This window comes from Gadus chalcogrammus, chromosome 7, assembly GCF_026213295.1.
Source record: "Gadus chalcogrammus isolate NIFS_2021 chromosome 7, NIFS_Gcha_1.0, whole genome shotgun sequence".
NCBI classification, from domain to species: domain Eukaryota; kingdom Metazoa; phylum Chordata; class Actinopteri; order Gadiformes; family Gadidae; genus Gadus; species Gadus chalcogrammus.
The window spans coordinates 17,582,299-17,608,911 of NC_079418.1; the positions used below are offsets into that span (position 1 = coordinate 17,582,299).

Genomic DNA, 26,613 nt, shown 5'->3' on the forward strand with positions numbered 1-26,613 from the left:
CACCATGGTCACTCACGTTGTAGGACATGGTGAAGGTAACAGCCTATTTCCGTCTCTTACCCACAGTCCTCCTTTTGCATGATAAACTACATTCATAGAGCTATCATTATCGCTATCGGTTATAGGTATTGATCATTTATCTCGATAGCAGTCGGCACAAGAAGCCACGGTTTACCTGAGGAAAACGGCACGGTGACTATCATTATGGGGACGCCACAGACATGCTCCTTCAACAGAGTGAGGGAGAATAAACACTGTGATTACTAGGCTACCTTGCATTATGTTATCCGAAGCCTCTGGCTGGATATAGGGGTAGGGTTTAACCAGAGGGTTACGTCACGGAGGGTCATGCGGGGGGCAAACAGCGGCGCATCACAGGGACCCTTACAATCACAGCGCAGAAAATAGATCTGAATGCGTGTTTGTACTGTAGACACATTTTTGGAATGTAAATATAAATGTATTCCCCTCACGTGAACCGTAGGCTACTATAACGCTGCAGGTCAATGGCAGTGGCTAACGGAGGGCAAATGCTAACCAAGCAACCCCCCTTCTGGACGCACAATGAGGAATAAAGAATGAAAGGTCTAGTCTGAATCTGGGTAAGACAGGCAGGGTAATGCTAGCTTTATGATAGCATTTAATTGTAAGATATTTTAGATACTTAGGCTTACTCCTCTAACTAACTACTAGTGCCTCCTCCATGTTGGAACGTCACAATATTGGGCTGGCCAGTAAGGCAGAGATTGCATTTGACGGCTTCACAATGGTGAATCCCCTTGGACCTCACCCCGGAGCAGAGGGCATGGCCATCCACGTCCCGATCCCCCGTCTCCACCAGAAAACGCATCGCAGTGAATTACAGATAAACGAAATCAAAACAAGATGATTCAACCAGAGCGGTGAGCAGACAGTGCTGGGGCTTTCTGCAGACCCGGTTTTCTTTAAAACAGCAGAAATGTCTGGAGGATGACGAGAAGAAACCTCTTTACACAAAGTGTCCAGTGATCACAACATCACAACCAAACAACATATCTGTTGGACGATTTTGGAATGAGGGACGCACTGATCGAGAAAGAGCTTGACATTGTGATGCTTTTGGACTACAACGAAGATGCATACGTTACTGGATTATTTTCGAGAACAAAGATTCCCTGGCATTTTTCCACTAAACTGAAATACAGAGGAAAAGAAGGGTGGCTGAAAGAGTATCAGTAAATAAGTGATAACCCTTAGCCTTCCCCTTCATGACTCAGTCATCTTGGTGGAGAAGTGATTAACACAGTGGAGGACTGACGCTCCATCCATCCTCTATCTATCCATCCATCCTTCAGGTTGAGGTGGGCCCCATTTGGCTATGGAGTAATAGCCAAATAAAGTAATCCCCCAGAGGGAGGGATCAAAGTAAGGAGGAATGACGCTGGGGAAGGGATGGGATACGGAGGGATAAAATAAGGGGTTATGAGAAATGTATTGCTGGACACCCACGGAAACAGTATGATGTTGGAACAAGAGTGAAAGATACAAAGATTGTTTTTCTTCCAAGAAAAGAGAAGGACGGATGAAGAGACGAGGGCAGAGGATCGCAGAGAAAGGCAATGCACTAAAAAAAATACCTCAACAGAGGCTCATGGCAGTGTGATATACCAGTGGAATCTACTCAAACATGAAAGCACCAGCAAAACTTGCTTGTGTCGTGGGTGTTTCAATTTACCACATACCTTTTCTAAACAGACGCACACTGCTTCAACATAGAGGGGTACCCCGCCATCAATCATATGAAGAACTGGATGATGTCGTTTATAATCATCCCCAATTGCTACTCATGGAAACATATACTTAAACTGCGATATAACAAGGTTTGACATGCCGTGAATTCGGATATAACACGTTGCACCCCAATTTGTCGGCACGTGAATTTTACAGTGGTGATTTCGATAGCATTCCCTTAAATTAAACACTAAACACTAATTTAGGATCTAATTAGAGATCTAAGGATCTAATCTATTTACCGCAGATATGAACATCAGAGCAGACACTAGAGTAGATGAAGGTCTGTCTGATGGCCCCCTCATTGCAGCAGCAACAGGCACACCATCCACCACAGAGGTAGAAGAAGGAGAGGAGGTTTTATCAACTTCTTCCTTTCTTTAACAACACTTAAGGTGAAAAGAGTGTTTAAACGCACTCCTGGGTATAACGCGGTCATATTTTGGTGGACCCAAACAACCGTGTTACATCTCCGTTTGAGTATTATGTAGAGTAACATATGGCCCTTATGCAAGAAAATGTGTGTATTTTCTCATAATTGTTGTGTTTTTTTTGTTGGTACATGCAACTCTTTCGAGTGTGCCAGGCCAGATCCTGCAAATGCTCCAAATGCTATGGAGTGCAAAGCTTGTCCGAATCCTCCTTTTGGGAACTCAAATAAGACCATTTATATCATTAAGCAGCGTTGGTTGCAGCATTGGAGTCCAGACTACGCATGTTTTGTGTACCTAAGACATCAAATTCTACATCCAAGGATTGGGGAATGCTACAAATGCTATTTAAGCACATTGTACAGATAGTTGAAGTTCCACGGATAAATATCAGCCAAACAAAAATCATAACAGACTTAAAAACAATACAGGACATTAATTTCTGTGCACAGGAAAAATATTGGGAAGAATTGGGCTAGTGTCAAGAAAAGGTATTATTTTGGAGTACATCCATCTGATGATATGAAGTTTGCCCTGGGAGCCACAGACCGTGCAATCCTAGCCTGGGCCTTGTCAGAAACACACAGAAAGTACCATGATATGAAGAAAAAGGGTTGTTGTCTAGAGTATGTGCTGCACCGAAAAAATCAATAGTCCTACTTTATTAGATCAGCAGCCTTCAACTCCACACACACACACACACACACACACACACACACACACACACACACACACACACACACACACACACACACACACACACACACACACACACACACACACACACACACACACACACACACACACACACACACCTGAGTGATGGGAAGCTATGGTGGGGAAGTGGTGAGTCATCAGCGTCAGTGTTCCCATAAGGCCCCCCCCCCCCGGACACCTCTGGGAGCAGCTAAAATGGAAATCAAGTGCTCTGTGACGCAGCCAGACCCAGGCGTATCTGTGAATGATCTCTGTAAACATGGGGAGGAAGAGCTCACCAAAGGATACGGTAAGACCATGCAAAATGTAACCAGGGGTCGCCAAGACGCAGAAACAAATAGTTGAGAGAGGCCAGCTTCTCTCCAACTAAAGACGCGGTCCAATCCCTGTGGTTAATCAGGCTGAAGGATGGCAGTAGACCTAGATTATGTGTCTATATCTAGCCATCTATCTGAATTCACATAAATTTCCTGCTCAAAAGGCAAGACGGGTCACAGAGAATCTCTGGCATTTTGGAACTTAATTGATATTGTACGGTGATTGGGTTTACCGTTTAAAAGGAAAGTTTAATGAAAATATATACAGTATATATTTATATATATAAAGTACAGTCTTTACTCCCTAATATGGGTATCAGCCCCTGAAATCCATTAGCGGTCAGGCGCCAATTTATGCTTGTCATTCTGGGTGTGTTGTTGATAAGAAAATGACAGTTTGCCATGTGTGATACAGCGCCTCCAGTAACACATCCAACATGCCAGGTCACATACGCGTCACAAAGGAAATAAATAAGTGGAAGGAAACACATTTAGTCCACCTTCTATTCAAGCTACAATTAACTTCAAAAAGGTACTAATAAACTTACAGTGGCAATGAAATATCTAATGCAAAAGGTTTTTGACGTAGAATTTGTAGCCTGTTTTAGAAGACTGGATCACAGCAATTAAACACGGACGGTGTTCTAGTACAAACGTTTTACCCACGCTGTATAGCAACTACAAAAGCACTGATTGAGACGGACCTCGAATGAAAAGCCTTGACAAGAGATGTGTTGACGTCAAGAGCAAGAGGGAGTTGTATCACGATCACAGCTCATCACATGAAAGACCAGTGGGGAAAATAACACCCAGTGCTACAAACTCAAGAAATGTATGACGCTCAAACAGGGGAGAATCAAGCAGAGGTGCTGAGGGAAGCAGTGGCGGAATGGCAGTTGTGTAGGACAAACGTCACCATCCCTCGGGGACAGGTGTTGCCAGGAACACAGTGAATGCACTAAGGAGGCTGGTTTGTCACCACAGATACAGTGTTCAGCCCATACAATAAATCTGGCCCCACAGAAGGAGCTGGGATTTAACCAGATGTCTTGTCTATCGGTGAAAAGTGAGGAAGGTTAGGCACGTTTGGCACAACTGTAGCAGATATCCTCAAGGCAAACAAGAGACGCTTCATCTCCAGTCTCACAAGTTAATTCCGGATGAGCCCACAAGGAGGAACTCAAGTTATGACATGCTGGAGCACTACATGGTGCAGCAAACTGCTGTGTACTCAGCACTTACAGAGAAGACTAAAAAAAGATTACAGAGGACATAATCACCCTGACTGAGCACAATGTAACTGTGATAGCAGATTTGATCCAGGTACTCCCAATCTGGCTGAGCGCTGAATTGTAACCAACAGTGTCAGTAATTCTTCCTCTAAAAACACATAATACGGACATTTATGAAGTGCAAAAGAGCAAGACTGTGAAGGACGTCCAAACCGGCGATAGCATCAGCCTAGAGGAAAGGTGTTCTGACCCTTCAACAGTTCCTGGAAGAGAGCAGTGCCCTAGACCCCAGGTTCAAGTATCTCACCACACTTTAATGAAACCTTAAGATGTTTTGACCCTTTTGTCAAGAGGGTCGCCGACACAATTCATTTCTTATGACAAATGTACTTATTGCAATTCACTTTGGATAAAAGCTTCTGTTAAATTCCCTAAATGTAAATTGATTTCATAAAAAAAAGATATTCTAAAAATAAAAATATATAAAAATATTTTATTTAAAACGTTTAAATACTTAATCAAACTACTGTATTTTTCGAAAATAAGGTTGTATGCCAGGCTTGTATCCAGGTTTTAAGAACCAAAACTGTCGCTGCAGCTTATTTTCCAGAGCGGCTTATGGTAGATTTTGCCAAAACAAACACAAAGACGAAAATAATCTGTATTTTCAGGGATTTGGTTTCGGGTGATAATACATGAAGTTCCTACCGCAGTCTCGATGTGAAGCCTGTATGCTCATTTATATTAGAGGTTTGCGAGTAAAAAAGATACCTCTAAAATAAAAAACATTTGTGTCACTTTATCACTGACAAAATGATAGTCTAAATGAGTTGCTTGAAAAATATATGCCTGGTTTAGTCAATCTGTAAAGAAAAAGTTCAGGGTTTTTCTAAAGGTTAAATAGGCATCAGCGACTTCGAATTAGTCACGGACGCTCACTCAACCATCAGTTGACCAGCACCGCGGCGTGGACACAGACCAAAGAACATTGAACTATTTAGACTATTTAGTTATGGTTCCACGCCAGTATTGGGCGGTATTGGGCGGAACATTTGGGTTGTGTGCAAAGAACATTTTAGAAAAAAATATAATGCAGTGGGGTTTAGTGTTGGCTAAAGCAGTCTTTCAGTCCCAAGTTGTCTTCACTTGCCTTTGGAGCTCTTGGCCTATGGCTTGCATTTGGTACCAGCTAGTAATGGAACGGTTCAAGTAAAGAATTTGAACAATTCAGTTCGCTGGTCAAGGGTTTCATTTGGTGGCACCGTTACAAATGTGGTTGCACCCCTTGTTTCGCCACTGTATCGGCATGTCATTTGTCACATCAATAGCAAAATATTTTTATCACACACATCAGTAGAGTGGTCAAAGCCAACGCTGGTTGGAGATGATTTTGAAAGAATTTGAATAGGAATCGCTTCTGGATAACAATTTTAAAGAGGATAGTTATTGAGAGCTCGGTTGTGACTGACTTCCTCGTTGATCTTATTTGACAATATAAACGCATCACATAATGAGCAAGGCATTGACAGTGTCAGGGTGAATCCACAAGGTGTTGCAATGTGTGGTAATGGTCTCCGTCAGTTCTTACACACAAGCAGAGCCCTTTCACATTGTAAGGCGGACATTCTCCGGATTATACCAAGAGGCGGCACTGTATGTGTGAACGCAAATGTCCGACACGTCACACGCCCCTCCGGAGTTTACCCGGCCTCTAGTATAAAGTCAGAATCGGAGAGCATGCCTCCGTACAATACGTGTGGTACAATAGATTGTGTACTCCCAGTGCGGGCGACTCTGCTGACGTCAACGTCTCTGTGTTACAACAACTCTTCAACGTTGACTATGTACAAAGTCGGAGCTTCTTACCATAGTAAAGAGTTGAAAAAGAGCAACAAAGAAACCGCTGAACCACTGGGACAACACCAAACATTTATGACCCCACCGCTAGGCAATGTTTGTTTGCCAAGCCAAATTATCCGGCACCTTTTTGAACCAATCAGAAACCGTCCTTTAAAAAGCTGTGCTTCAACAGAGCTGGGGCTGGTGCCATGTTTGGTTAGTCTGAGCCAAGTACACATTATGATAACTTAAATACCATCACTCATCCAATAGGACAAGATCTGATAAGATGAGGAGGTAAAGAAGCGATAACAAAAGAGTCAGTAGGCTAAAGGAAGGCTGCAGGAAACGATGCAGTAACTAAGAAGTGCACACATGCACACACCTGGTTTCAGAGAGGACTGTGGCCCAAACAAAGGAGGCAGGGCAATCACAATTTCCATTATCATCTTGCTTGTTCCAGGACATTAACAGAATATTTATTGATGCTGCCACAACACTACTATTGCTGCTGCATTGTGGGAAGAAGAGCGAGAGAGAAACAAGAGACATAATAAATAACCCTTACTACTACATTAAAGGAGGAAGAGAGAGAGGGAAGAGGCACAGAAAAGAGGGATTAATAACAAGAAAAGATGAGGCTGCGATCCAATTGTTTTTTTCCTAACCAAGCCATTTTTTTGCTGGTCTCTGGAAATCTGCTGACAAACGGGGAGAGATTGAAGCCCAGCCAATAAACCTGCAGAGAAGAGGAGAGGGGGAGAAGAAGGAAGGAGGTGAGAGAGGGAGAGGGGAAGGAAAGAGGACAAAGCAATGGAAAACAGAAATGAAGGAAGGAGATAATAAAAAAAAAAAGGAAAGAGGACAAGGAGAGAAAGACGGTTGGCTCGGAGTTGGCTCAAAATAAAGAACACACAGACATAGAGACAGAAAGAGAAGGCGTAAGAGACGAATAGATGATTAATCTAGCGGTAGGAGTTCATTAGCTACTAGGAGCGAGAAGAGAGAGATGAGCCAACGGAGGAGGTGGAGGAACGAGGGACTTGCCCTTCACTTCTGTTGACCCTGCGCCACCTGTTTGTTTATCAATCCATCCCCCTCTCACCGTCTCACACCTTCTCTTGTCCTACCTGAATATCCTCCTATCTCTCCTCACTCACTTTGCAGTACCGTCTCCTCTTCCATAAATGTTCACCTGCAGGCTTTGTTTCCCCTTCTTATTCTGTATGTCTGTGGTTTCATTTAAGTGTAATCTTACATGACCATGCTATACTATCAAGCCATAGAAAAGCTCAATAACATCACTTGTTTTCAATCCTAAATCAATATCCATGGTGATGCCAGAATCCAAAGGTGTGAATGCATTTGCTTCGTCTGAAAAAAAAATTCATTCATCATTATGATCTGACACAGAAAAGCAACCAGTAAGTCCATGCCTCTGAGGCTATGAGCAGATAGTGCTTTATTCTTCATAAATGAGGAAACAATGTTCAGAGAATGAATGAATGAATAATCAATACATATTATTTTGTTAGATTAATCTACAAATTCCATATGAGGAAACCTCCTGTTCTGAATATACATCTGCCGGTTTGATCAATCAACATTGATCCGAGACTGTGATTATGGAACCAATGCCAAAACAGTGACCTCACAGAGACCCAACTGCACCGTTGTCCATCTTCACAATACCAAAAACATATGGAAAGACTTGGCATCTTTATGTGCTTAGATTTTACAGAAGTAAGGCACATTACATGTTCTATGATATATTGAGTGACATTGTGAGAGTCAGAACTAACAAACAGACAACACTATATATTCCACTGGATTCTTCACCAATGTACTTATCATCGCAGCACTCATCGTGCTGTTGGTTACCCTAGCACAACATTTTGTCTATAGGGACCAGAATAATAAAAAAAAAAAATAGACAACCAATGTACAGCCATGAAATTAACAAACTAAAAAGGATCAAACACACAAGGGAGGCATTTCAGTCACCCTGAGACAGTCCTCTCTAAACATAAGCCCAGGGGCCAGGGCTATAGTATTAACAGGCTTGTGGCCAGCATGCTGGTGAGCTAGTTAGTAAGCGGAATAGTGTGTGGCACAAGCTGGTGACATGACAGCCAAGCAACCAACCCGCCGCAGGGCAGCAACACATGCAATCCTCCACTCAGTTGGAAAATGCTTCTGATCTCTCATATTTCTCGAGCACATACACTGAGTTATGCACAAACACATGCACATTGAGGCTGCAGTGTGTGGATGCGTCATGCATCTTTTATGCATCTATGGACTATTAGACATTCAACTATGCATGCGTGTGTGTATGTGTGTGTATGTGTATGTGTATGTGTATGTGTGTGTGTGTGTCCAGTAGGAGCAGTCCATTCATGAGTAACCAGCACCACCCCCGCCACTCACACAACCCCCCCCCCCCCTCCCCCCCGCCCTACACCCTCTAGCCGCTAATGCAATACTACGTGTGACGTAGGCTCCTTACCCCTTTTTCTGGCCAATCAGGGCCCAGGGCTCAGCACAGTACATACGCAAGAGGCAACACCGGCCCACTGGCTCTCTTCACCCGCTCCCTCCCAAACACACACACGTGTGCGTGTGCACATGTGCCCTCTCAGGGGCGAGTCAGTGCCACGCGCCTGCCTCCACAAACACTATACATAAATCACGCTGCCCAACGTGTGCACACACTCACCTAGCGCCAAAAACAGAACCCACAGAGCAAACATACAGATATTTAACGCGCCAAACCCGATGATTTTAAGAGCCGAAGATGTGGTTCATACCACAGGGGGTTGAAAGAGTGAGAAGGGGGGATTGTTTTGATGGAGGTCATAGGAAGAGGAAGATAGCCTGAAAGAGGAGATGTGTGTAGTTTAAAGATGGATGGATGAGTTACTCACTTGTAGGGCGGTAGTAGCAGAGAGGAAGATACAGACACAGCATGGGATTAAGAAAGAGAGAGTGAAAAAATATACACTTAATGAGGAGACATTTGAGTCACAGAAAGAGAGCGCTTATGCCCACACACACACACCATGACTCATCTCCGGCTTCATACCGAGCTGTGTGTGTGTGTGTGTGTGTGTGTGTGTGTGTGTGTGTGTGTGTGTGTGTGTGTGTGTGTGTGTGTGTGTGTGTGTGTGTGTGTGTGTGTGTGTGTGTGTGTGTGTGTGTGTGTGTGTGTGTGTGTGTGCTGTCACAACTGGGAACAGTTAACAAGTCCCAAGACACTGCCGGCTTAATTGATTCAAGACTGGAGCCTGTTTAGTCTCATTTATAAGCACCATCAAGAAATAGTGAATGACTATGCCTATTGACTATTTATCATAAACTAATAAAATAGGGGAGGCGAATATCTTTGGGAAAATACCCAAGATGAATGGCTTGGGACTGCAGGTGCACATTATAACTACAAAATGATATTACATGCAGCAGAGATGTGACCCACGGTATAAGGCATCATACATGTTATAGGACGGACCCCCCCTCCTCCCTCCCCGTTCAAAAACGCAAAGGTGAGGGGCGCATGAGGCGCGCGCAGAAGTGAGCGATAGAGAGTCCCGCCCCGTGCGCTCGGAGAGGCAACCATGAGGAGGTAAACAACGGCCACTCCCCCCTCCACGGTGAGCACAGCACGGAGCGGAGAGAGGGGAACGGAGAGGGAGAGATGCTCTCATTCTTTTATACGCGTGTGCGTGATCAGCCTCCCAAAGGAAATAGGTCCTCGATTTATTCCCCTTGGCCGGGGGATAAATCGGAATGCACGTGCGCCACATTGGAAAACACTCATGAGCCTCAAAGTTCCAGAGTTAAGTTTTTGCAATTCATGCTCAATATGACGCTCATCTCCGAGTGGTCCTTAATTCATATAACTTCGTGAGCGTTTGCGTGAGGTATTTTATGTATCCTACAGTCTACTGTGATGATCACCTCCTGCACTCGGACATCTAGTCGAAATGTGAATTAGTATATAGTGATGTACAGTAGTGATGTACAATATTTGTGTTGTACAGTATTAGTGATGTACAGTGTAAGAGATAAATAGCATTAGTGATGAGCAGCCTTCATTCGGCTTTACGAGCCCCTGTTCGCTGTTATTCACCAATTCCCAAGCTGCGTCTGTGACACTGAAACTGTAAGTGACCCTCCACCCCGGTCCCTAAACACAATGTTTTCCTGGGATCTGAACCTGTGCCTTCAAACTACCTTCTCCTTCAGACCTGTTCTCCCTATGGAGCCGCATGCACCCGGCCACATGTACCGGGCACTGGTGGTGGAGGAACACACACGCACCGGGTGCTGGTGGAGAGTCACACCACCGGGACTGACGACCCGTTTCAGAAGTGCGTGCATGCTACTCCCCCTGCTAACTAGCATGCGGGCTAACAGCAACTGTACATGTCTGAAAAACACAAACCCTCGCCCTTACCTTCATGTATGTGTGACCCCGTTCAGTCGGCGTGGAGCGGGGAAGCGTCCTCGGCTGTGGACGGCGGGCGGGTCCGGGGGGTTTAGGAGCTCATTTGAAGCCGGCCACATGTAGTTTAGAGCAGGACCCTGACATGCACGGTGCCCGCCTGCTAGCGCTGCTAGGCGGTGGAAGCCCTCCTGACTCCCCGGCGGTGACAGGACCGTCCCTCTGTCCGCCGTGACAGCACGTCACATCGATCTGCGGAGACGTGGAGAGTCCTGATCCAGAGGTTAGGGAAAAGTAGAGACGGCCAGAAGGTATTTTCTCTGGTAAGCGGCGGTAGTCCGTTACGATTTCGCAGGTTGCGAGGTGCGCGCAAGATGTTCAGAAATCGTGTCGCATTTCCATAACAGTCCAAATATGGTGTGAACCCGACAGGTCTGGTATCTGCGCCCCGACTGGTTTCCTCCCAGTGCCGATGAAGGGTGAAGAAGAAGAGATGCTTTCAGGGAGATGACTCAGAAAAAGATTGCGAGCCAGTTTCGCAACGGTCCTCCGAAAAAACACAGCGCCTTGTTTTAGTTGCTGGGTCTGTCGCTCCTGAGCCCGACCTGAACACCGCTATCTGCACGAACACCCCCAGACCAGTCCCGCTTCCTCACTCGATCTACCGGTCCTGCTTCCTCACTACATCTACCAGTCCTGCTTCCTCACTAGATCTATCATCAGCCTGTGAACTCTTTTGGCGCCATATTTATGGCGTACTTTTAATTCCCAGCGCTGAGTGTGTGAGCGCTTCCTACTTTACGAAGACAGGGGAACGACGCCTCGAACAGGACGACAAGGGGATAATATCATAATGTATTGCAGCGAAAAAAGTTAAACACGTACAGCTTCTTCATTTTTTAAAGATGGAAGAAAACGTAACAGAAACATCTCAGTCATGTTCTTTATCTGATGGGAAGGCTTGTTTGTTAGGTTCAAAGTATTTTTTTATTATTATTATTTATCATACGCGGACTATACGTAAGAATACAGAGATCGTTGTAGCCTAGTACGACCATGATAAAATAACAAAACGGTTGGTCATTAAAAATGGAATATAAACATCTTTCCATCTTCTTTCTACTTGACCGTTTTCGTGTGTACTTTGGATTTCTAATTTGAAAGCTGAATGAATCTTAATAAATATATAGGCCCAGGGAAGCATATAGACACAACTGAGTGTGATATAGTTGGTAGGTAGGCCTATACATAATCTTCAATATCGTATACATTCTATATAAGGTCTAAAAAGTTTTTAATTATTAATTTAGATAACTTTTTAAGTTATCTTAACTTTAAGTTCGCTATAACCCTAACCCTAAAATGTTACTTGGGTTGTATTCTGCCTGTTTGGGACGAAATAGTTTAGTTAAGTTCTCTCAGACTTTCTGTGTTCGAGTGGGATGTCTGCTCAATGCAACGATAAGTCATTCTTATTTATGATGTAATTGATTGTTTACCAATGTGGGTATTATGAACTTAGATTTCAGAGGAGGGTGGAAAATATATATTTTTAGGGAGGAAACATGTTAGGCTTAGGAAAGATACAGAGGCAACTAAAGTAACAACATAGACCTTTGTATGTTGGGACATAATTGTATATATCGTATTCATTTTATAATGCTTATAAATAATAAATATCATTAATGAATTAATGCAACTTTTTATTGGTCTTCGTATATAGTTCACTATAGCCAATCCTTGACTGATATTTCTTTGTATCCGACCTATTGAAGTCTGAAGAGTTGAATAGATGTTCGAGTTGGAATCCTGCAAAAATAGAAGAACTGGAACCTCTCCAGAGACCGGAGAACCAAGGCAGGTAAAGGTCAAAGGTCATTCAGAGAAGAAAGTGGAACTATTGGAACTTCAACAGTCACACTGAAATGCAAGTGCGTCTACACACACAAAAGCAGTCACACACACGCTTGCCGAAACAAACACACATGCAACTCTAAGCCTGTGTGTTCAACAATCTGACTCTCTTTATCTCCTCATACTCAAATTTACAACTCCATAAAGTCTTGATTCCCCCCCTCCCCCACTACCAACACACGCACACAATCACACACACACACACAGATAGATATCAGATTAAAAAAGGCTAATATAATCCATATCAGGTGTCACTCAGAAACAGTAGAGGTGGGTGCACTAACATCAGGCAATGAAGTGGGTACTGTGGAGGTATTACATGTGTGTGTGTGTGTGTGTGTGTGTGTGTGTGTGTGTGTGTGTGTGTGTGTGCGCGCGCGCGTGTGTATTGAGATGTAATATGTGTATCCATATCGTGGGGGGCGGGAGTAAACAGCAGCAGTCTCCTGAATTGTGATGTCCCCCCAGGGCAGATGTCCCCCCAGGGCAGGTGCCCTGAGTCCACTGGGAGAGCAGTTTGTGGCCTACACTCACCGTGTTTATGAAAGCTAATGGAGCTCACCTGACCAGGACATTAACCTTTAGGGACGGGAGCCGGGCTGTCTTGAGTCAAATGTCAGTAGGAGATAATATGATATAATATGATAATATGCGCTCGTTCACAGTATAGGTGTGCAGGGGGAAATGGTGGAGGTGGGAATTCTGAACTCACTGTTAGACGTAGGACACAATGATACGCTATTTCTCAGGGCGTAAGATTCAGAGAGATAAAGCTAGATCTAACTATCTCGATTAAGATAGATCTCTAGTTAGTGAGAAAACGTAAACACTGCAGACTGGTGACTAGTTCTGAATAATCGTCCTCATGAGAATCCAACCTGTCTGCACAGCAATTTAGAAGAAAAAGGCACATTTTGTAATTCTATACAAAATAATGTTTTAGTTGACTAAGTCATTGATTTATTAATTTAAATCTTTATTTAAGCCTCGAAGACCTTGAAAATCCTTTTTTATTAAGGAATGTAAGAACTGGAGAAGGTCAAAAGATTTAAGCCATGTACAAACACACACACACACACACACACACACACACACACACACACACACACACACACACACACACACACACACACACACACACACACACACACACACACACACACACACACACACACAAAGTGTAGTACAGCATTGTGTTGATCCTGGCCCTAAACCTCAGATCAGCTTTAATTGGGCTAGAGACATCCCAAAAAACATTAGACAATAGGTTGTGATGCAGGACCTGAAATAGCTGGCATGGCTATTGCTGGAGGATCCTGACATGTCAAAAGTACTAGTTTTAATTAGTCTGGATCCCAGGGGACACACTACATTTATCATTTGTCTCCCAAGCCTGAAACGTTTCAGAGCCCTTTGCTCTGATGGGAGCCAAAGTCATTGCAATGGCATTTTGAGCCCTGTTAAGATCAAAGCCTTGAACAATGAACTTTACAAAATGAGCATGGACAATTTTCAAAAGTTTGATTGAAGACAATAGAAATGTACTGATAAAACATTTTCCTTTGCTGTATCATGGCTGTTTGCTATGTTTTACACATTTTCCTCGATGAAGTCTATGTGACAGAGACATTGGAAGCTGGCCACATTGTGAAAGGTTAGTCAAAGGTGAATATAGCACTTCTATGAAAGTATCATAGGAAGCTTGTTTTACCTCTTCATGGATTTTGCTCTCTGGGAAGATAATTAGTCAAGGGGAAAATACCTAAATTGATAGCTATTTGATGTAGGATACAATCAGTTAAAAAGAATAGGATTACTGCCAACCAATTATTTTATTTTACACCACTAAAAAACACAGCAGAGTGAAGTCCATTCCAAGGCAAGGTAAAACCCTGTTTCATACGATAACCTCAATTAACACCTCACCTCATCTCCTGCTAACTGTGAAGCTTTCTGAAACCACTTTTTAAAGGCTCTTCTGCTCGCACCTTTTAAAGGCTCTTTTGTTCAACATTCAGTTGCAACTGAATGTTAAGGAACTGGGAGGTGATTGCAATTCTAAGCGGTACGACATGCACACACACGCGCACACACACACGCACACACACACACACACACACACACACACACACACACACACACACACACACACACACACACACACACACACACACACACACTCTTAACTAAAAGGGCTACCTGTTGTCTCTGTCTCTCAATGATAGTGTTCTCCGCTTTCTCTTTCAAGTATGAGCACCCCCGCCCCACACACCACTCACAGACACACACACACCCACACACAGACACACACTCTACTCCCACACGGCTCTGACTGAAAGGGTTACCTGTTGTCTCACTGTCTCCCAATTATAGTTTTCTCCTGAGGTAGCATACATTAGATGACTCATCTGAAACAGGCCTCGGCCAAGGCTGGCTGGAACACACTCTATTATTTCAGTGTCAGTGTAATTTTCAAGCTGACCAAACTAGAGAGAATGCAAGAGAGGGAAAGTGAGAGAGAGAGAGAGAGAGAGAGAGAGAGAGAGAGAGAGAGAGAGAGAGAGAGAGAGAGAGAGAGAGAGAGAGAGAGAGAGAGACAGAGAGAGAGAGAAACAAGATAGACAGAGAGAGAGGCTATTAAAATTAATGGTTTGGTTCACTCTATAAAAGTTGTGACTTGGTTGGCTTGGAAGCCGCCCAACATATAGTGGACTCGTAAGTGCTGCTCGCGTTCGCTCCGGGGAACCTGAGAGGAGGGCTTTACTGCTGTTGTGTAAATGTGTGTGTGTGTGTGTGTGTGTGTGTGTGTGTGTGTGTGTGTGTGTGTGTGTGTGTGTGTGTGTGTGTGTGTGTGTGTGTGTGTGTGTGTGTGTTCGTGTGTGTGTGTGTGTGTGTGTGTGTGCGTGCGTGTGTGTGTGTGTGTCTTGTGAATTGTAAACAGTGTGAGGGGGGGGGGGGGGGTGACTGTCCTTGTGAATTGCTGTGTGTGCGTGCCTGCATGTGTGTGTTGATGTGTGGGTTGGTGGGTAGGAAGTATATTATTGCAAATTGCATATGTGTGTGTTTGTGTGTTTGCATTTGTCCTTGGGTATTTCTAGTAACTGTGTGTGTGTGTGTGTGTGTGTGTGTGTGTGTGTGTGTGTGTGTGTGTGTGTGTGTGTGTGTGTGTGTGTGTGTGTGTGTGTGTGTGTGTGTGTGTGTGTGTGTGTGTGTCTCTCTCTCTCTCTCTCTCTCTCTCTCTCTCTCCCAAGTATTCATATTATTATAAACCTCTGCAGGGATTCCCCATCAGAATAAGCATTCACAAGACAACCAAAATGTAAACTGAGTGTTCCTCCATGCCTGAATGACAGTTTTTTCTGAGAGTGTCTATTTATGTTTGCCCTGTTTATAAACAAGCGCTTCTATGAAAGTGTGGTAAGCAGCCACTTTACACAATGAACCAAGATGAAACGTTTATTAACAAGACTTTACATATTTATCCCTAAGATAATCATATTAATAAAGAGTCAAACCTTTTTTCGACATGTATGCTCTCTTTACAGTTTGTTGTATTGTTAGTAGTGGTGGAGGGGCTCATCATTCGTGGCAAAATATTGAGTATAATGCAATCAAATAATTTCAATGATTAATGTGAATTGAAGTTAAGGAACTTGGTTTAAGGTCAAAACAACTTTTTGTAATCACTGAATCACGGAAAAACTAAACTTGCAGGTATAACCAATTCCGGATTCCGGATTCCTCAGGATTGTCAATTTACATCAAAAGGTCCATTTGAATATTGTCCATCTCAGTAATTGACCAATTAGAGATGTTCAGCGCTGCAAGCCCCGCCCCAAAGTTCCTGTACTTTTGGAAAGGGGGAGGGACATTTATGGAGGGCCAAATACACCTCGTTGCTGCATGGGGAAAATTCCTGCTGTCGAAATGTGTCTTGAGTTTAGGCCAATAGGAGCTCTAACATGATACAGACTGAGTTTGAGCCAATAGGAGCTCTAGTATGATACAGACTGAGTCTGAGCCAATAGGAGCTCTAGTATGATAGAGACTGAGTCTGATCCAATAGGAGCTCTAGTACGATAGACTGTGTTTGAGCCAATAGGAGGTATGACAAAGACTGAGTCTGAGCCAATAGGAGCTCTAGTATGATACAGACTGGGTCTTAGCCAATAGGAGCTCTAGTATGATACATTTCTTACAAATTTGTCAAAGTCAGCATTAACCTTTTACTGCCCTGACAACAATAAAACAAATGATCTGCAATTACATTGCTTTTATAACCACTAGGGCCATTATGGCAGTGTTCAATGAATGCATCCGATTTAAGCACGTAACACATGGCTGCAGTAGCTCTGGGAGATTAGTTGTTGTTAAGGTGCAGAGGGGTGGTTAAAAACAAAATAAAAAATGTGTTAAATGTATATAATTTACATTTACATCATACATATCAAAACAACATAGCCTCATTGGAAACTTTTTTACATCATAATATACATTGTACTCATTCCGCTTAACAGTACTGTAAGTAAGATTTAAGGGCTCTAATTTGTAACAAATGGCATAGCTATCCATGAGTGAACTGGTCTGTGAGAATATAGGTGCCTGTCTCTGTATGAAACCATTTAGATTTTAGACCGCTACCGTCTAATTTCTGCCCAATCAGGGCTCCTATTTTTTTATTGGTCCAGGGAATCTGTCTTGCATGTCAATCACAGTTGTCTGAACACACTTCTTAATTGCTGTTTTTAGATTTGGCTCAGTTGTTTCCTCATTCCCAATACTGTGAACACCATTTGCAGTACACAATGCAGGAAATTAATTGATCGAACTATACTACAAAATGTCGACACAATTAACAGTTCTATACAGGGCAAAAATTGACAAATTCCAACACAATCGACGGCAGAGACTCCCAGGGGTTCCTCCCTAATCGCTGCACCATTGAGACCTGGTAGTGGACTAATTGAATCAAGACGAGGTTCAGGAGAGAAGGTTGTGGGAGGACCTTTTGGTGACAGGGGTTGGGGGGCAGCCTGGGAAATGTGGGTGGTCATTATTTTGGACATAAGTATTTAACAGTGTGTGTAAATGTTCGTTCCCTAACCTTTCTCGCTGAACTGGACTAAGAATGGTAAGGTATTTTATAGATAAAAAAGACATTGTGGAGCAGCATGCGTGTGCAAATGTATCAGGTCACACCTTAGAGTGGTATGTGAGTGCAATGAATAGCATACAGGGAAGCTCCTGCTGTGTGTGTGTGTGTGTGTGTGTGTGTGTGTGTGTGTGTGTGTGTGTGTGTGTGTGTGTGTGTGTGTGTGTGTGTGTGTGTGTGTGTGTGTGTGTGTGTGTGTGTGTGTGTGTGTGTGTGTGCATCTGTCTGTGTATGATTTGTGTATTTTAAGGCAAAACAAGTGAGTTAGAGGCAAGATGGATTCCATTGACCTATCAGTGAAGAGATTCCCTTGATTGGTCCAAAATGGGGCGGGAGCTTTCTAGAGTCTTAATGGCCTTGTGCAGAGACAGGCGCAGTCAACTGGGATGGAAATTCAGTGAGCACATTTCAATCACTAATAGCTGACGGAAGGCCATGGTATTTCTAAAGAGTTAAACTGAAATAACAGCTATTGAATATTACCTCTGCACAGTACCTTTAACAGATTAGTTTGGAGAGGCATTTTCCGCTGTGGCTGAAAAGATAATGTGGGTTAATGACAAAAGGTTGGAGGGGAGGGGGGGCTGAACCACAGAGTGACAGCATGTCACATCACTGCTGCTCAAGGACGCAGCAGCACTTTTTGACAGGCATGGAATATTGATCCAGCCCCATACATTTGTCAGTCTACCTGCACCTGACATTCATTACTCCATTCACAGTAATGGGAATCACCTTTCTGTCATTTAAATGAGCCCAATTCCCTGTTTCCAGTAAATTCCATTTCCCACCATTCTAGGTATTAGGAATTCTAGGATTATGGAGAATGCTCCTTTACCCTGAGGAAATGTGTGTGCGTGTGTGTGTGTGTGTGTGTGTGTGTGTGTGTGTGTGTGTGTGTGTGTGTGTGTGTGTGTGTGTGTGTGTGTGTGTGTGTGTGTGTGTGTGTGTGTGTGTGTGTGACAATAATCATTCTCTTGTTTCCATCATCATAACGTAAGACAATTATTTTTTGATCTTGTCCACAAAGGGGACCATACATTATTAAACATACACACATACTCACAATGATCGCCACCCACTAGTTGACAGACGTGGTAGAGGGCCGGATGTGTGATCCTGCTCTGATCTGTCCCGCCTGTCCTGAGTTCATCTGAGCATGTGCAGATGTTGCCCCAACCTGCCTTGATATTATAATGAAGGTTTTCCATAAAGATACTAGATACTCTCAAGGGTGGTAAACATGATCAAGCTCACATTGCACATCCTTTGTAACTATATAAATTGTAAAATATACTAGTTTATCAAAAACATTATTAAGAATAGTTACTAAATGTCCCTTTCATGAATCGATATGTGTGTTTGTGTGTGTAGGTGTGTATGTTCAATTGAAGGTGTGTGTGTGTTCAATTGAAGGTTGCCATGTTGAGAGAAACGCCAGGAAGAGTACAATAGTGTCGTCTGTCTGTCTGTCTGCACCCCGTCTGCCTGCATGCCTCTGGAATCCCAACTCATAACAACCTACAAAACCACAAAATCAAGTTTGTATGTTTAACACATTTGCAGAAAATCATGAACGTGAACACACTGACGGCCATGGAAAATCCCTTAAAAGGAAGGAGGAATTACACATGTTTGTATGTGTGTGTGTGTGTGTGTGTGTGTGTGTGTGTGTGTGTGTGTGTGTGTGTGTGTGTGTGTGTGTGTGTGTGTGAGAGAGATGTACAATTGTGAGTCTTAATACCAAAGAAGAATCTTGTTTGCATTCATGCCGAGACATGGTTGTGCACATGCACGCGTGTATATGTGCACAGATGCTTGTGTGTTTGTAAGTGAGGAAAATATATGACAAAATGTGGGGGCCTGCAGCTGTTTGATTATGCGATGTGCGTTTACAGAGATAGGCCTGTGAGTGCATGTGTGTGCTTGTTCGTGTGCTACCATACTAGCTATGTATGTTTTCTTTACTTTAGAGATGAAAGTACACTGTTTCTTTCTCATCTTATTCCTGGCACAAACATAAAGCAGAAACAAAAAACCTCATGGTCAAATAGGAAGGGAGTGTGTGAATGCATTATGGAAGAATTCAGTTTTTTCTCCCCCTCAGCTGAACAACAAACTGGAAAATGCATGCAGGTAGACCCACTAACTCACCAGCACCTGCTGGTAGGATTCAGACTATAGGCTGCTAATGAATATGAAAAAGATAATTAAGGAAAAAATTGTGCGAAATCCATTATAAGCCCCATTATAATTTTGTAGTAGAGCACAGTATTTATGTAGTGGCTCTATCTTAATTTGTCACACAAGTCATTCATGTTAAGTATTTAATCTATCTGATATCCTGCTTTAGACTGTTAAATGACGTAGGTATACATGCTTTACGTCTGCTAAACTAAAAAAATCTAGGTCTGAGCAAGGGGGTGTATTCGCGCCAAGAGAACCCCCCTCATGTGCCATGACTGTTCATGTGCCATGAACGTTTTTTTCCCCCCGATAAAAAAAGTCTGAACTAAACAGAACTCAGTACGATCAGTTTCAAGTTCAAACGCCTTTATTTCCTTGTAGCCTATCACCTTTTATCCTTTTGCTTTTATTTATGAGAAGCACATACAGTATTGCCACAGCATGGAAGGCAACACTTGCCCTTATCTAGAGCTGGTTTATTAGTACACCAAAATTGATGCCAACAGACGGTTACGATGTAAATCAATAGTAAAGTATGTGATATGATGTTTGATTCTCTTATATTGAGTAAAACGTTCATGTTCCGCCATGTTCATGCGCCTCATTAGTAAACCATACGTCACCAACTGAGCAACTCTTTTATCCAAATCTGGCCCCAGTTGCCGAACGGAAGTAGAATCATAGGAGCGTCATGAGCAGGCCCCCAGGAGTAGTGATGGGTAATTCGCGACCGAATCTGTTCGAATGAACAAATCTTTAACAAGAACGAACCAAACTGATTCTTCTGTCTCGTTCGTTCTCAGACTCGACTCCTCCCAGACCCACTAGTCACTGACTCGCTGTTCGTTCACTGACTGTGAGTGGTAAAGAGAGAAGAGGCTTAGTGAGCGAGTGTACGATAATACGATTCAATATCAGTGAAATGGTAAATGCATGCTTTCTTTGTACTTTGTGTCATGCGGATTAATCAAATATTTGAATGTCTCGTCAATCTGTCTCATTCTTTCATGGTTCGTTCTCCACCCGGGACCCCCACCATCATTGCTAAATCAAGTCTATTATCTTATTGATATGTTAAACATCCAATGATCAACTACAACCCCCCATCCCGCTGCGTTTGGTTAAAGCTGTAATGTTGATTGATGACTGACTTCCACGATCGTTTGAGAATGAGAACGAGGGAGGAGCTGAGTCTGACTGACTCAGCTGAGAACCGTGGATTCCATGATTCGATTCACCGCTACCGGAAACTTCGACTGAACGAATAAATGAATGAACGATTCTGAACGATTCTTCTTGGCTAACTGACCGACGCGAAATTAATCAAGGAAAAGAATCATCGACTCCATCACTACCCAGGAGCAGTGCACTTCCGCAATCCACCAGTGCTCAGCGGCCAAGCCTGGTATTGCAGCTGTTTTAGCGAGCTGTGGACTTGTGCTTCAATTCATGGAGTCCCAGAAGTAGATACCCCGTTCACTCCAATTCAAGTGGGGAACAGGAATATGTCCTCGCAAAAAAATTCTGGATATAAATCAAATCATAATAATCTTTATAACATGTACTAATAAAATGCAAGTTTTCTCTTTTCAAAACGCCACCTCAAGCGTTTTATTAGCCATTGTTTGCTGGAGAAGGAGGGGTGGGCAGATGAAAGGAGTCGTATTGAAACAAATGTTGTTTCCGCCCGGAATCCGAGAGGGCTCAATGCACGGCTCCGTTGACTCTCGTGTTATTCTCAAGTGGTAATTAATCCGCTGTCCTTTCTTTAATAGGTCCAAGGCTCAGACCTCTCACTTATGATGCTACAATGCTTACAATGCTAGAAAAGGAGAGTATTTAGGCGCCCATGATGCGGAAGCAAATCTCTCCTTGATGCTGCCCTGCGCCATTGAGCAGTTTTCAAAGGAAAGAATGGGCGCCATTTTTTTTTTATCCGCTGTCCTTTCTTTAATAGGTCCATGGTCATGTGGTGTCGTTCTCGAAAACTTCCGACGTGGCAAAAATGTTTTCCCCATGATTTCCAGTGATGTGAACACACCATAAGTGCGTGAAAAAGCTTGTTTGCGCTCAAACGTTACTTCCGTAATAGACTGACGTTCAAAAGTGCATAAGTCGCCCTCCCGGCTATGCTCAATAGAGTGGCGAAGTCACGTCCCTTTTTCCGGTAGAGCCCATGGGACCTATGAGATCGAAAAATATGAATGGGTTTCAATGGACAGAAAGTAATTATTTTCTGGTACCTGTCTTTATATGCCCCGGATTACTCATATGTTGTTTGTGGATTTTAAATTATACTTTTTCATTTCAAGAGTTTGACCATTTATTGTGCCATTGTTCAGTTAAAGGCTGTAGAAACACAATGAGAAAGACTACACGTCTCGTATGTGACGTAACGCTCCCTGCAACTGGCGCGGACAAGACCGACCATCTCCCCATCGGCATAACTGAAACCCTCCACATTTTTCACCTCTATTGCATTTTCTCGAAGAAAGTTGTCCAATCCCGGGTTGCTTTAACTCACTTCATTTATTATAAAGTCGTCGGCATGTTTCGGCATGGTAAGTGAAGCTATACGGAGGGAATTCTAGGAATAAAGAGTGGAACACGTGTGAGAGATAATAACTCTGGCTACTATGGGCAGAGGCCCGTGACCCTTCGCGGGTGTCGCTGAAAATCTCTGGGGCTTTTCCCATGGCTTTTCCCCCCCGGTCCTCAGGTAGAGACCGCCTAGTGGGCGTGGCCGGGGTGCTGTAATGGCTTCGGCTTCTTCGTATATATAAAAGTGCTTCTATCTGTGGCTGGAGCAGCCTCCAATAAGGTATTGCTCCCCTTGTGGCTATGTATAGTATTTACGGCTTATATGTTTGGTCCTGCTTCATTTTGGTCTATGTGTGGGTAGCTTCGATTCTTAAAATACGTAACACCTCTTTCGATGCTTTTATCCCATGGACCTATGAAAGATTTATCCTCCCCTTGGAAAAAAGCTGTGAAGTGGACCAGAGAGATCACCATGTCTGTACCGGAGTTCCAAGTGCGGGTGGTGACCCGTGGTATATAATTCGGGTCGAGAGCAGCGAGGAGCTGTAGTTCACAAAGCGGCCTCACACAAAACCTAACATTTTCAAACTTCTTCACGAAAATGTTTAGTTTTCTTTGCATGAAAAATTATCATTTAAATCCACAAACAACACATGTGTAATCCAGGGCAAATAAAGACTGGGACCAGAAAATAATAACTTTCCCCATTCATATTTTTTGATCTCATAGGTCCCATGCGCTCTACCGGAAGGGGCGCGACTTCGCCGCTCTATGTTAACGGGGTAGTGAATATTCAGACACACGCGCAAATCATTCGACCAATCAGGACTACTCGGGAGGGGAGCGTTAAAGCGACATGATACAAAACAGAACATTTTTGAAAGATGCTGAAATTGTATTTTGCAGAAATGAACAGTGTGAGAATAATAAGGGATATTTTTTAAATACAGGTATATAGTACCCCCAAATGCAATTATTACACCCTAAAAAAGCATTATGCGGGATCTTTAACCCTTTAACTGCCGCACCAAGAAAGCTGCTATGTAAAAAATACTTTTTTGCATTTTTGTATTCCCTTGTGTTGATAATAATCAGAATCAAAAAAAGAAAATTCAACAGGACCCACAGTTTTTAAATATCAGCCTCTACCAAACGGTTGAGATGTCACTTAATGGTTAAAGTACCGGAACTCTGACAAATACAACAAATTGTAGAAAAAGTCAAATATTTTAGCATTGGATCGAGTTCATTTCTATATTGTCAGTATTGCAAAACACACAGGAGATTGCAAAATTGCACCTCTAACATATCTCATCACACTTTCACTGTGTGGTGGTGCAACAGCACAATTATTTTTGTGGCGAAAAATGCACATTTCTAGTTGAATACCAAGCTGGTTTGCATTTAAACATTAGAAAACAATGTAAAAACTGGGAAACACAAGGAAACATTACACTTTTGATATTCTTTATCTCAACACAACTCTTCTCTGTGGTGGGGTAACAGCTGCAAAGCATTCCTGGTTTGCAGACAAACACAGGAAAACCTTGCATTTCTGACATTTCCATCTTGACCCACCTTTCGGACAGAGGTTGCATCGCCCCCGCTTGTCTCTGTGAAGTGGCAAATGTCACATGTTGTCATAGCGCACATCTGGTTGGGGTTTTGGTCGTGAGGGTCGTGGGGTGTATTTTTGATTCTCTGGTGGGGGAGAGCTGAATGATGGTCGACCAACTTTGGTTGCATACTTGTTGACTTTGATCAGACTGTGGGCGACTGCCAGGCGAAACCTTTTTGGACACAAGGGTTTCTCGTTCAGTAGGCCACAGTCCCTTTTGTAGACCAGCAATGAATTGGCGATGCACAAGTCAAGGATATATCCTTGACTTGGCTGGGGTCTTGTACAGGTGCACAAGAATGTCGGACAGATCAATCCCTCCCATATGCTCATTGTAGGCAGGGATGAGTGACGGGCATGGGACGGCATTCTTTGCCTTAGACTCTATGCTCCACCGTTTGACCGTTGAAAAAGGCATGATCCCACAGTTGTTGCTCAGAAGATTGACACATTTGTCATCAGCAGACATGTAATCACATGCTCCATGCCCTCTCTTCATCAGCTCTTTGTCTGTCATCAAGGGAGCTCCACCAATGCAGTTTGGTCGGACGGTGCCAATGCACTTGACACCCAGCAATGTGTGCAGGTCTCTGACCAAGTTAAAACAAAAGTAGTTGTCACAGAAGACGACAGAAAGGCGTGGCTGTGCTATGGTTTTGCATAGCGTTGTCACTACTTTAGCTCCCAAAAGTAGCGTCTGCTCCTGCTCACCGAGGACAACATTGAAAAATGTGGATGCCCCTTGGTACATCAGCAGGTCGTGGATGATACCAGATGAACTGGCTCGGCAGAATATCCTAAAGCCCCATTTATCTGGCTTGTTTGCAATATATTGGCGGAGACTGCCAGCCCTTGTGCCTTTATATGCGACCATGACTTCATCCACACTGTGTTTGTAAGTGGATGGAATCAGAAGGCATTGCTCTCGAAGCATATCAAAGAGGGGACGGATTTTGTAGAATCGGTCTGGACTCTGATTCCACTTCTGATTGTCATTGAAATGAATGTAACTGCGTAAAAGCTGTAATCTCTTCTTTGGCATGATATCAGCTATCACGTCGAAACGTGACTCATCGTGCCAGTAGTCCTCCAGTGATGGGAAGGTGAAAACACCCATGAAGAATAAGATTGCCAGGAAATCTTGTATCTCTTCAGGGCTTGCCTTGATGGGATCCCCCAACTCTTGGGCGGAGTAGAGATTGGTATGATGGCCAACATGTTTTATCATTTCATCAGTGAAAAGCCTTTTGAAGTACTGGAAGGGTGTCTGTACAGCCTCAGGGGGTTCAAATCTTGAAACCGGAACCTCAAATTCCTCAATGTCCTCATGCTTCCAGGTTATCTCTTTTCCTTTGTTTGGACCTGAGGGCGAACTTGGGTCACGGGTATCCCCTGTCTCCTCCAAGGAAACTGTTTTTAGGGCGCTTTTCCATTTCTGTTTTTTTTTACGAGGCGGCTGTGTAGTGGAGCTGCTTGTTGAGAGAGCCTCTTCTTCTTCCAGGGATTCAAAAGGACTGTCACCAGCAACTTCTGCTGGTGTGGGATAATACTCCGGATCCTCTATTGGGTCATCAATATCACTCTGATCAGCATCAGAATCTTCAGGACGTTCTGGTGCAAGGGCCAGGAGAGTGCGTTGTCTTGCACCGTAGAAACTTTTAGCATCCAACTAGTATTTTAAAACCAATTAAAAAAATGAAATAACAAACCACATTCTTCTACAATGGTATTCATTATCATTAATTTGGTTAAATTGGAATTAGTTGTGATAGTTAGGATTTTCACGTATTTTTTCTCGATATTTACCACATTTATTTTGAAAACAACTCAGAATGTGTCAAAACTACATAATTAAGAAATGATTTCAGCACATTTATGTTGGAATAACATTAAATGTTCAGTATTTAAAGCAACAACTGATAAAAGGTTTTGATTTAATAGCACATTGTTTATTATAAATTACATTAGCTTAATTTTTCTATGTCTACCATAAAGTGCCAAATCAACCGTTTGGTTAATGTAGTTTAGAAATGAAAATGTAAAAGCTTTTATTTTGTGGTATAATTTAACATCATTCTGTTCAGTAAGCTTTCTATAATATGCTGAAAAATGTACCTACCTTTCAAATTTTAACCAAAAGCCGTCCACATGTTGGGAGCTATTTTCTCGTTTCAGATGTCCTGTTTGAGTGAGACTTAAAAGGCGTACTATTGGAAAATAAGTGACATCAAGTGGATTTTTTTAGGATAACATACCTAAACCGAATGGTAAAGATGGCTCAATCAGGTTGAATTAAAGTTAAACATTCCTATCAATAAGATATTGTGACGTAAAATGTGCTCTACCAAACAGGTTGAGCAGGAAGTTAAGTGTATAAGTATCGATATATAGATAGATATACACTAATTCACCACAGGATGGCGCTACAATGACTACTACCCATAGAGGTTT

At 43.0% G+C, this 26,613-nt stretch overlaps 1 protein-coding gene across 1 annotated transcript in view; it reads right to left on the minus strand.

Moving 5' to 3' along the window:
* The window catches only part of jade2 (jade family PHD finger 2), a 120,622-nt gene extending 109,043 nt beyond the window's left edge, over positions 1 to 11,579 (minus strand). Inside the window, exon 1 of the mRNA XM_056594812.1 lies at positions 10,763 to 11,579. Coding sequence (XP_056450787.1) covers positions 10,763 to 10,768 — 6 coding nt within the window. The 5' untranslated portion in view covers positions 10,769 to 11,579. The remainder of the gene's footprint in view (positions 1 to 10,762) is intronic.
* Positions 11,580 to 26,613: the final 15,034 nt, after the last annotated feature.